The 12379-nt window shown below is 46.7% G+C and overlaps 1 protein-coding gene and 1 pseudogene across 1 annotated transcript; one reads left to right on the top strand and one right to left on the bottom strand.

Annotated features, from left to right (window-relative positions):
- Positions 1–1282: 1282 nt before the first annotated feature.
- Positions 1283–3387, top strand: LOC124686359. The gene is made up of 2 exons (XM_047220324.1): positions 1283–2609; positions 3106–3387. Exon 1 carries the CDS (start codon positions 1313–1315, stop codon positions 2603–2605), a length of 1293 nt encoding a protein of 430 aa, XP_047076280.1. The 5' UTR covers positions 1283–1312; the 3' UTR covers positions 2606–2609; positions 3106–3387.
- A 1302-nt stretch (positions 3388–4689) lies between these two features.
- Positions 4690–12159, bottom strand: LOC124689667 (annotated as a pseudogene).
- Between the last annotated feature and the right edge of the window lie 220 nt (positions 12160–12379).

The raw sequence follows: 12379 nt of genomic DNA, 5'->3' as shown, positions 1-12379 counted from the left end.
TCGGACTAAAAGTTATCAACCCTCTCTGTTTTGAATAATCAACCCCTCCGTACTTGGATGATCAACGGTAAATGTATAAAATTATCAACCTCAAAGTTAATTTTATTTTAAACATTTTAGCGAATCTTTTTTAGTTTAGAAACTATCAACCCGGTGTCCTGATATTTATCAACAGTAAATATGAATAACTACCAACCCTAAAAATCTAAATTCATTTCGAATATTTTGGCGACTCTTTTTAGTTTACAAGTTATCAACCCGGAGCCCCGTTATTTATCAGTGGTAATTATAAATAACTACCAACCCTAAAAAGGTATTTCATTTAGAATATTTTAGCGAATATTTTCTTTATTTTACAAGCTATCAACCTGGTGCCTCGTTATTTATCAACTGTAAATATAAATAAATAATAACCCTAAAAAGTATTTCATTTAGAATATTTTAGCGACTCTCTTTTTGTTTACAAGCTATCAACCCGGTGACCCGCTATTTATCAATGGTAAATATAAATAAATATCAACCCTAACAATTTAATTTAATTTAAAATATGTAGCGATTCTTTTTTTTGTTTACAAGTTATCAACCCGGTGTCCCGTTATTTATCAACGGTAAATATAAATACCTAGCAACCCTAAAAAGTAAATTTGATTTAGAATATTTTAGCAACTTTTGTTAGCTTACAACTTAAAAACAATACTTAATTTGAGTAGCAAGTGATAGTTCATTTGAGTTGCAAGTGGATCTTCCCACCCGTTATTTTCCCCCTTAAAAACCACTGGCCCGAAAAAGGGAATTATAAAAATTAATCCAAAAAAAACATGAATTATCGTACGAAATAACAACATAAAGAGAATTGCAAAAAAAGAGAATTGTCAAAAGGGAATTGCAAATAAAGAGAATTGAAAGCACGCGTCGTGCTGAAAAAAAGAGCGAGATGCTCTGTGCATGCATGCAAAAGAGCTAGCCGCATGCTGAAAAGTTGGCTCATTAAATGCAAACCCATGAGATACTTTATGCATGCATGCAGTGTGAACACTCTTGCTCGTATGCAACTCGCGAGTTTTAACGTGAGCTGTTAGTGTGAACACAAAGCTACGTGTGAACGTAATTAAACACTACAAGACAAAAAAGGAATTGATTTCGTGCATGGCGCGAGCGCTGCCACGCAAAGAAACAGATCGCTCGAGTGATCGATTGACAGGCAGTGATTTTGCATCTTCCCCATCGCACCCCAGCTTCCAAGACACACTCACTCACTCACTCACTCCGCCACAAACCCTAGCCGCCCATCCCCATTCCCCCACCCGCCGCCATGCCCACGCCGGCGCCGCATTTCGTCGACGAGATCCTGGAGGAGATCTTCCTTCGCTTGCCCACCCCGGCCGCGCTCGCCCGCGCGTCAATCGCCTGTCCCCGTTTCCGCCGCATCATCACCGAGCGCTCCTTCCTCCGCCGCTTCCGCAAACGCCACCCGCCGCCGCTCCTCGGTTTCGCCGACAAAGATGGATTCCACCCCGCCCAGGCGCCTCACCCCTCCGCCCCGCTTGCTCGTGCCCTTGCCGACGCCGCCGATTTCACCTACTCCTTCGTCCCCAAGCCCAGCAAGGGGCGCTGGATACCGTGCGACGTCCGCGACGGCCGCGTCCTTCTCGAGGACAGCCTAACTTGGAACGGATTCAGTGACCTCGCGGTGTGCGATCCACTGTCCCGGCGCCACCTGCTGCTTCCGCCCATACCTGAGCACCTGGCAGGTGACCGGAAAGAGCGCTCTCATGAGATTGTGCCCATCCTCGCTCCCACTGTTGATGATGAGGATGAGATGTTGTTCAAGGTGATATGCTTTGGTGCCTATGAAACCAACCTGGTCGCGTTTGTCTTCTCGTCCCTCACGGGGCAATGGTGTATAGCTGCATCCCCCAGCTGGAGCTCTCTGGGCACGACCCGCCCTTATGACTCTCGCAACTTCTCCTGGTTAGGATGCCGTGGCTTGTCTTGTTTCGACAACGTGCACGGATGCCTCTACTCGGCGTCGCCTTGGATGGACAAGTTGCTCGTGCTGGACACGCGAACAATGGAGTTCTCCACTATTAGCGATCGCACTGGCTATCATATGCAGCTCAGGCTTCTGCCTGGCCAGTCAGACGAAGTTCTCGCCAGAAACGATATGCCATATAGAAAGCGGCCTGGCCAGACCAGAAGCCTACCTCGCATTGTGGTGGGTAGAGAAGGAGCCCTTGAGATGTTTTCTCTTGTTGGTGATCACAGACCAAATGGCTCATTTGATCTCTATCATACCAGTCAGCATGAACATTCAGAGGAATGGCAGCTCGAGAATATCATCCCATTGCCCAGCCAGTATGACTATTTCACCTTAGGTGCAGCTGAGGGATTCTTATTTCTTGGAGCCACTACAGAAGATCAGCTGGATGATGAAGACTCCCCGGTGCGGTTGTCGAGGACTGACTGGGATGTAGATTATTTTTCGCTTGATGTCAGGACTTCTGAACTTGCAAAGGTCTGTAGGAGGAAGAGACAATCCTTCCATTATGAATATGTTTACTGGTACTTTGGCTTCCCTCCATCGTTATCAAACCCGAGTATATGAAGTGGTAAGTCTGTTTTGGTTATGTTTGCTGTCCTAATTTTTAATTAATCTACAAAGTAATAGTTCTTCTATGCTACTGTGAGAACTTAACAAACCAGGGAAGGTCACCACGATTTGTTTCATATTCAATAATTGCCATGTGACAACCAAGTAAAGTAAATAATTTATTTTCATAGCTGGAAAGACATTCCTAATTTGCATAATGTGCGCATCAGTTAATGTTTGAGGGCTGTTCACATCTTAGAAATGCTTTAATTATTTTTCACATCTCATGTGACTTGCTTTTTTTTCTGTATACTGCCTCTTAGCTGTAATAAGATGGCCATGTGACTCTTTTGAAGCATGAATGAGCTGCATGCGTGTCTTTTGTATGAAACTACACCGTGTTATCAGTTTCGCACATATACTAGGTCCTTGCTGTATAACTATGGAAAGTTAATTTTCTACTGAATCTACATGAGCTGCTTGCAGTTTAAAGTTTTAACTAGATAAATCTGCAGGGAGGAACTGGTTTTGCTTTTGGACCATGGATATGGTTATGGATGCCATGCTTATGATGCCTTCGAGGAGAATTGGAGGATGGACATGATCGTGCTACAAAATGTCTGATATATGATGGATCTTGGTATTATTCCTTAGGAATTAGCCATCATCCACTTTGCTATGAACGGCATTAGACATATTTAAGTAGGAAATGCTGTAAGCAAGCTGAATTCGTCGTATTCTAATATGTAAGATATGTATGGTTCTTTTGTGTTGGAAGCATGGCAGTTGCTTTTATTGTGATGGTGCGCTTTGCAGCCACTCTATTTATCCTTGTTCAGTCTTTGACCTTGCCACAGTTGGAGGCTTGGAGCCACATTATGCTCTGCTCAGCGTGCAGCATCTAGTAGCTTTATGCATCTGATGATTCATTATTGATATAGGTGTTATTATTGCTCAAGCTTGATTTGTTGTTTCTTTGGGTACCTTTCAAAGTCAGGAACATGAAAGCAACATTGATCATATCATGTTCAAGCAATATTAAGAGGCAATCTACCGAAATGAAGGAGAAATGTTCATGCTTCATACTATACTCGAGGAGTGATTCATTCACACATCACAACTAGTCAGTCAGCAGGTAGGCAACCACAAACTCATCAAAATATATACTACATGCTGGTTCTTGTGAAAATCCATCACAGTCATTCATATGTACATATGCTGCCCTGGGCTATTCTTTGGTGCGGTTGATGCATGCACCTTGAAGCTTTGTTACCCCATCTTTCTCTTTGAACCAAGATCTATACATTGTGCCATTGCGAAGTGGAACACATCAGCAGATGCTCCTATGGATCACCTTCTTGCTCGTACAACCATGTTCGCAGGTGTTCCCTTGGTCCGGTAATTTGGCCCATCCTACACCGACCAAAATGAATAGTCTTATTTCTTTTGGTGTCCTTTGTTGAGCTTTCTACTACGCAATGACTCGTAAATGTAACTGCTCGAACCCTGGTAATTGCTTCGTCAATTTAAACAGACAGATGGTATACCTGTTTACACTGAGTCGATGCTACACTGCAGCTCATTTTGGCTATATCTGGAATTTGTGTTCCAGAAGTTCGGGTTTATGTGTTACGGTCGCTCCTAGAGCTGGTGTGCTCTGTTCTTTTGCTTCACAATGGTCACACCTGGACGCCATGGCGGTGGAGCGACACAGCCGGGTGGTCTCTTCCGTCGCCGCAGGTGCAGCTACCTGTGAGACTGAGCTGAGCTGCGATGAGCTCTTTGATGTTCGCTCAGTCTCTGGCTAGTTCGTTTAAGAAGAACACGGCACGTGCGATTCTTCAGAGGCACACACAAGAAACGAGCAAAGGACTGTCATTTTGAAAACCTAGAAGAAAAAAATCAAATTTAAAGCTTCAAAAAATAAAAATAAAATACCAGAATGTATGATTTATTCTACCCGCGTGTGAATTTTCAAAACGAAATACCTTATATTCTATTCTCGGCAAAAACGACAAAAAATGCAGATCATAGACCATGAACAGTGCAACTTTAGAATCTCCCAAAAAGTTCTCCAATTTGTCTTTTTTGCGGAGCTCTTTGACTTGACTGCTCTTCAGCTAGTCTGAACAGATTCATTTTCACCACCTCCCATGAACACAGAGGCAGGTCACAGCAATCGATGTTATGGTTACTTGCTTATCGGATTGGCTGCACCGCCAGTCAATCGAGACAGCCTTGATCCCCCCCTTTAGAGGCTCCCTGAAGAAAGAACAGAGGCAAGGCAAGCCGAGTCTCTTTGTTTTACAGCCTCATGATCCAATCACGCCTGTTAGCTAGAGTAGAATGCTGCATTTCCTATTCCTCCTACCTGATCGACCTTGGATGATGGCTAGCTATGGTTCATCCATGGTATATGTCATTCTGAACTTTTGCCGTCAGTCTCTAGTCTCCTAGAGACACCAGCCCCTGCATCCTCGCCAGTGTCTGCGGCTCCAGCAATTTCCTCAGGGACCGGTACTGCAGCCGCGTGCTCTCTCCGCTGTCCAATGCCTTCACAAGATACCTGCATGGTCCAAACAGGTTTTAAGCCATATGCACAGACGACAGACAGGTTCTACTTCTGCAGAAAAAAGAGTCAGATGCACTTACCAGCCATTCAAACACTGCAAGGTGATGACCGCCTCCTTTCCGACGAATTTCTCAGGCGTCCTTTTGTTTCCCTGCAAGGAGTTCGATAATCAAAGCACCGCCCTTGCCCACATCATTCTACTACTCTCAGCAAAGCAATGGGTTCCAGATGTGTACCATGATCAGGACCCTCTCGCCCACCGCAAATGGGTACTGCACTTCCTTGACTGCTGCTGGGCTCTCAGCATCCAGAACATGCTCGACGTCGTCCTGACAAACCAATACTCTATCTAGTCAGCATGCAAGACTGTAAATCAGTAGACCTATGATCGAAGAGTTATTGATATGTACTCTGCTGCTACTCCCAGTACGCCTCGGCACATCCGTGTGCTCGGTCACGTCTTTTCTGCGTTTCCGAAGAGCGGCGTTGTGAAAGAGCCTCCTGTCATCTTCCATCTTCACCACCGTGGCTACTGCTCTCAAAGCTGTTTTTGTGTCCAAATACTACCAACCGTAAGTGAGCAGATGAAACATATCTAATGCCTGTTTCGAGGACGATAATTATATAATAGTCACGTACCAAAATTTGGAAACAAGGATGTCGAATCAACTTCTCTGTTGCAGATCGTGCATCTAGCCTGATTATGGCAAGAAAATAAGCAATTTATTAGTTAGTGACAGCCCAATAGACTGGAGCTTGAAGCAGATAGAAAAAAAAATGTAATACTTAAAGGCTTATGCCTTTGCTGCGAGAAGGTTCCTGGAGATGGCACTATTCTTCTCAGTAAGTTCCAGTTGGATTATCAGATAACTATGGCTCTCGGCCTCCATTAAATAACATAATTTTAATTTCGACAAACAGTACCAGCATAAGCACTAAGAAGTGTTAACTTCAGTTGTGGCTACCAGATCTTAAGGAAGGGCTGCAATTTGCAGAAAAAAGGTGACCTGTATTCTCATATTTACAACCAGAATATGGATAATTATCAGAAAGGCTGAATAGAAATTTCAAAGCATACCATTTCAATGGCTTTCTTCAGCATGAGGCCACCAAATGAGTGCCCACATTGGAGGACCATCGCATCTTCAAGAAAAGCCCCGCTGGAAAGAAACAGAAGATAAATCAACCACTGCAATAATCAATGACATCCACGACTGTGATGCACATATACGACGCATAATGAGATCATATGTAATGTAAAATTAGTTTGGACTGGAGAAACAGAACCCTATATGCATTTCATTTTCAGTATTTTCAAGTTTCAACCCTCCCTTGCTACCATGAAACTTGAGATAAAACTTGTACAAAATAGCATATGTAGAAGGACTCATGCAGAAAAAACCAGTGGTCAAATTCGTGATTAACAGCTACATCTCACAAGGAACAACTTACGACAAAGGGTCTGAGAGGACACTTCTGAGTGATGGATCACTAACAAAGTTGCCCTGAGATTCCTGCAATCAAAATTGACTAAATATGAGCAATAAGATTCTTGTGGACAGAGAACCAAATTCACAGAACAACCAGTCTTTCACAGTGTGATCCTTTCCTACTATTGGAGAGTTCTGTGGCAGCTCTCATGTATCACTGTATGACTGAATACGTATGACATGTGTGCTACTGTAACTACGTAGCTTTGAACGTATACTTACCAAAGGTTCTTCCAAGTGACTGGAAACAACATGCACTTCAGCACAAGAATCATCCATAAATTGGCTTGCAGGTACGGGTTGGTATATCTGTCGTATGCAATGGCCAGCAGCTAAAATTGGAGAGCAATCCAATATAGCGTTGGCATGAGGCATTAGCCTAAAGGTGAGTGATGCCCTACAAGAAGGAAAGTGTGGTAAGATCACAAATGCATGCGTACAGGAGCACAAGGAATATAACCAAGGAAAAAAATGTATATGAAATGAGATGGTGGGACAGTGCAGCAGTGCATAACTCTGACCTATTCTCATTAGTGGCCCTGTAATGGGAAATTGGGCGAAGACCAGCAGTAACATGACTTAGGGCCCTTCCAGTCAGAAGCAACAGATCACTTGGGCCTGAACCCCCATCTGCTAGGTACCAGTGGCCACTTGGGTCACATACCTACCAAAGAAACCGCTAAACAAATATAACTTGACAGACAAACAGTACCAACTGCACAGAATAAGACTGAAACCAATTGCTGCAAAAGAAGAAAACATGAAGTAAACAATAGGAGACTGAGAAACCAGCACAGCATTTGACCAAACGTAAGGTGACCAAGACTCGATTGCTCCATCGCTGCATCCATAGTTTAGATTGTGAACAGAGAAGAATTATTTACCTCGATTCCGGGATGATCTGAAGCAACCAGAGTCACAAAACCCCTATCAACTACAGGCATTGAGGACCTGCGACATCCCATGAGTGCCTGTGCACTTTGGAGCTGCTCATGAGAATATGCCACCAGCAACTCTGACGACGAGACCTCGTTAACAGGCAACGGGGCATCATCGAGCAAATGGTTGAATACACTGGATAACAGAGCATGATCATTAGCAAGTAGAATTTTTAAGATGTAAGAAGAAGGCTATTATAAGTAAAAGAAATTCAACAAGGGCGAGAATTGTACTCTGTACGCAAGCGGAGATGCCGTGCTATTGCACTGAGAGCGGCGCGGGCTGCCTTGCCCAAACATCTGAAAGCATCAGCCATGCAGGCAGGGGATAGCTCTCCATCCTCCAAAGTCCTGACATAGAGTAGAGTAATGCAAACACACCGGAAACTATAGGAGTAGACACGATATATTCTCTAACAGACAGAGAAGCAAAGAACATATGTGAAGTGTTGAGCTAACTAGCGTGCATCTGATGGTCCTTTATGTACAACAATCAAACAAGACATGCATACAAGCAATGCTTTTACAATTTTGTATTACAGAGACAATATCATGCACAAAGCACAATATGACAGTTCACCGCGACTAAGTAAACCTGCCATCTATCAGAGAGAGATAATCTATCATCATACAGAGGAAACAACGGGGATATGTGAATTTCGCGAAGAATACTGGAGAGTGGAGACCGTTCACTACCTAGTACTGTACATGCTAATTAGATGTCTATCTTGCCATTTCGTTTCACACACCAGCACTGAACCAAACTGGAATCTGACATAAACGCGAGAAGGTACTAACGGATCGTGCTAGCATACGCTATTCCAATCAAATCGAAGTAGGTTTGGCATACGGTGTCAGTTCGTACCTCCCGGCGCGGTAGAGGTAGGCGGCGGGGCGGCCGCGGAAGAAGGCGCGGGTGGACTCGAGGGCGCAGCGAACGACGGCAGCATCGGCGGCGGGGAGTTCGAGCACGGCGGCGCCGCGGAGGGCGAGCGAGGCGTCCAGGGCGCCCACGGCGTGCGCGTACGCCGGGGCAGGGGCGCCATCGTGGGGCACCACGTCTTCGAGGCGCACCCTAGCGAGGGGCGACGGCGGATGCAGAGGGGATGCCGCCATGGCGGAGGGTCATGGCGGGGAGAGGGTGGGGAGGGGCTAGGGTTCGGAGCGGCGACGACGGCGATTCGCCATTGGTTCGACCGAGCTAGCTCTGCTCCCCTTCCTCTTCCTCGCTCGCTCTGCCGGAGTGAATGCAGTAAAACTTGGTCAGAGTTAAGAATTGGCCGCCACATCAGCATTTTTGTGCATCAATTTGCATTGAGATTCTAAATAGCAATAAATTTACCGGAGTGAATGTATACCTGAGCATTTCTCGGGCTTGGCCCAGGCCCGGCCCGGCCTGACCATCGGGCCGGATATCGTGGCCCAAGCCCGGCGCATCATAAGGAAAGCTCGTCGTCCTCGGGCCTCGGTCTGGGCCGCTTCCTTAAATCGCGTAAAATCATGGCCCAGGCTCGGCCCAGCCCAGCCATCGGGCTAAAAAATCAGGCCCAGGCCCGGCCCACGGGCATGGTTGGGTCGGGCTTGGCCCGGGAATTTCGGGCCGGGCCGGGCTGCCCATGGCCAGGTCTAAGTGAATGCAGTAAAAGTACTACCTCCTTAATTAGCTGCCACATCAGCATTTTTGTGGGACCAATATGTATGAGGCTAGCCATAGTGCTAGTATCATGGCTAGTACTATCATGCACATTGGTTCCACAAAAATGCTAATGTGGCAGCTAATTAAATAGCAGAGAGGAGATTAGAGTAACATAGGTAGATACTGTATCATAGCGCAAACAACGAGAAAAGTTAGTGCTAAACAAATCTTGTAGACAAATTTACATTGAGATTTTAAAAAATAATAAATATAGCATGACTATGATACTACTCCATGATACTACCCACTATAGAAATAGTATCATGTAGCTACTTACCACTATGACCAGCCTGATACTAGTTAAGATACTACCACTATGGCTAGCCTTAGGCATTAGTAGTAAAAGTATCTGTGCGATGCACCGGAAAAAAATGCGTTGCAACAGATGACGGTTAAATTGAGCTAATAATATGTTTGAGCGTTGTTGTGTAGCTACTTTTCATATCGCCAATAGCCGCCTCCATCTCCCTGGAGTCAATGAAGTGGTCGTAGCACTTACTGTGCTTGTGGTCGAACACCGTCTTCTTCAACTACCCGACCTCCCTATATGGTCGCTAAACACGATGTAGTTTCTGATGATCACATTTAGGATCTCGATAGAGACATTCGCTATGGCACAAGGAGCAATTGTCAGTGAACGACCTGTCGATGAAGATGACAATGAAACATGATAATAACTTTTTCGCGGGTTTCTACTTGTTCTAAATTCATTGAAGGCAAATGCACATTAACAATGTTTTTTGTGATTTGGACACGAGGTAAGTGTCGTGTCATTAGTTATGTTTTTAAAATTTTAAATTGGTGGATCCTGCTCCCAACAAGAATTTCAGATAGCTCTTAGGTCTACAGTGAAACCAACATATCGAAGAAGCTTCACTTCTATCTGCTCGGCTCAGCGAGCTGCTAACAAACTGAATGCAACTATTGTTTAGCCAAATTGGGATGAACTAACCAGGCAACTGAGAGAATTTCTTTGGCTCTTGGGTGCATGGTCCTCCATTGTTTGGGCTACAAATCAATGAACGCTACATAAGTCACGGTGAATACTAGCTAAGCTGTTCCCGGCATAGAGTTGCTGGATGAGCAGGCTCTGAGTACGCTTCATGCGTCGACTAAAATTTCTGATGCATCTCATTCCTAGTAGTAGTATGGACAGTCAAATACTCCAATACTCAGAAGCCTTCTATTCTCCCCGTCACCTATACTCTTCTACTTCTATCTCTTCTTACAATTTGTTTTCCAAGTTTCTGGTCATGTCGCGTAGAGAAAGTAGCTATTTATTCGTGATAATGTAACACCAACTTCGCAAGTACGTAGTAGTAGTAGTATGGATAGTATGTTAGAGCAGGTCTAACAGGCCCCGTATAACCCGCCCACCCCGTAAAATTCCGGCGACATACGGGGCAGGCGCGGTTTGGGCCGTCTAGCAGGCCCCGTATTCGGGCCGCCCCGTTTCGGCGGAATACGGGCCCAGGAAATCGGCCCCGTCGCCCCGTACATATAGTGGGCGCAGGTGCGAGTGAGGGGTTAACCCCTCACTCGCAACCCTAGCTCCGCCGCGCGCCGCCGCCTCCTCCTCCTGCTCCGGCGAGCAATTAGCCGCTCCCCCGCGCCGCATTTCCACCCCCAAGCTAGGATGGACTCCCGCCGCCGCAGAGAGGCCTCGCCGGCGAGCGGATCGAAGCGATCCCGCCGCCGGACACCGTAGAGGAAGCGTGGCGCGCTGAAGTGCAAGTATTCCGCCGCCGGGAGCCGCCGCGCGGCTCCGCAAGTACGCCGGCGCGCTGTACGTGCCGGAGCCGCTCCGGGAGTACGCCGCGGGTGGGCGATGGTACAAGCAGGACCCGCCGCTCAAGCCGATGAGCGGCAAAGCGTTCGAGAAATGGCGCGCGCAGTGGCAGCGCGACCGCGCGGCGTTGGCGGCATGGAGGGCGACCATCGGCAGCAGCAGCGGCGGAGGAAGCGGAGGCGGCGAGGAGGAAGAGGAGGCGGCGGAAGAGGAGGCGGCCTACCGCCGTGCGGTCGCCTTATCCGAGGCGGATGCCGCCGAGAAAGCTCGGGCGGAGGCAGAGGAGGAGGCGGCGGCCATCGCTCGCCGTCGAGGAGTTCGAGGCGCGGCGCAGGCGCGGGAGGCGGCGGCGAGGATCGCCTTCATCCCCTACGTCATCCTTGACGACTAGACGTAGGTTTGCTTAGCTAGATGTAGTATGATCCGTAGTATGATCAATATGTATGTATGATCCCTAGTATGATCAATGAAGATGAACTTCCCGGGGTTTTTATTTTTGAAAATACGGGGCGAAATACGGGGTCTGCTAGACGGAATGGCTCGAAATGTTGCAGTTTTTCGATACGGGGCGAAAAAAGAGACTTATACGGGGCAGCGAAATACGGGGCCTGTTAGACATGCTCTAAGTATACACAAAGAAGTGGAGTACTACCTAATAAAAAACTTCACCGCTCATCACTGTTCACCAACAAGCCCAACTACCTTTAAATCTTTAATTAAATGCCATCATTCTTTATATAGATATATATGCATTTGCTGTCTGTAAGACTTTTAGTTGACTTTTCCATACTCTCCCCGCAGAAAGGAAAAGCAAGACCTGTTCATGTTGTTGATGTTCCTGGGCATGCGAGGCTGAAACTAGAGGTTTCTAGGCAGGTGGCACTAAAAGATGTCATTATTAGGGAACCTCCCCCTAACCTCTTGGGTCGCCCCCGCCCGGGCGATCCTGGAGGATCGGCGCCGTCGCCTCTAGGTCGCTCCTCTCCAGCCCCGCCTGGCCGCTGCCGCTGCCCTCGCCGGCGGCGGTGGCAGCACCCCTCTCGCCAAAGGCGGAGGGCAGGGGAGGGCACGCATGGCTTCGCATCAGGGCGGTGGGACGAGGTGAAGGCGGGCTTCAGCGCTCTGCAGTGGAGGGATGCGGTGGGCGGCGCGGAGATGAGGCAAATAATGCGGCTCTGCAGCAAAATACTTTGAAAACAAATGGTTGAAACATTCTTCAAAATGTGTTATAAAAATGCAAAAAGTTTTACAATATTTGGAAACAGTAATGCAACAAATCGCTGGTTTTACGGCAATTGTGCGCA

Source organism: Lolium rigidum, chromosome 2 (genome assembly GCF_022539505.1).
Source record: "Lolium rigidum isolate FL_2022 chromosome 2, APGP_CSIRO_Lrig_0.1, whole genome shotgun sequence".
Classification (NCBI taxonomy): domain Eukaryota; kingdom Viridiplantae; phylum Streptophyta; class Magnoliopsida; order Poales; family Poaceae; genus Lolium; species Lolium rigidum.
Note: the sequence above shows the minus strand (reverse complement) of the source record. Positions and strands in the feature narration are given on the sequence as shown.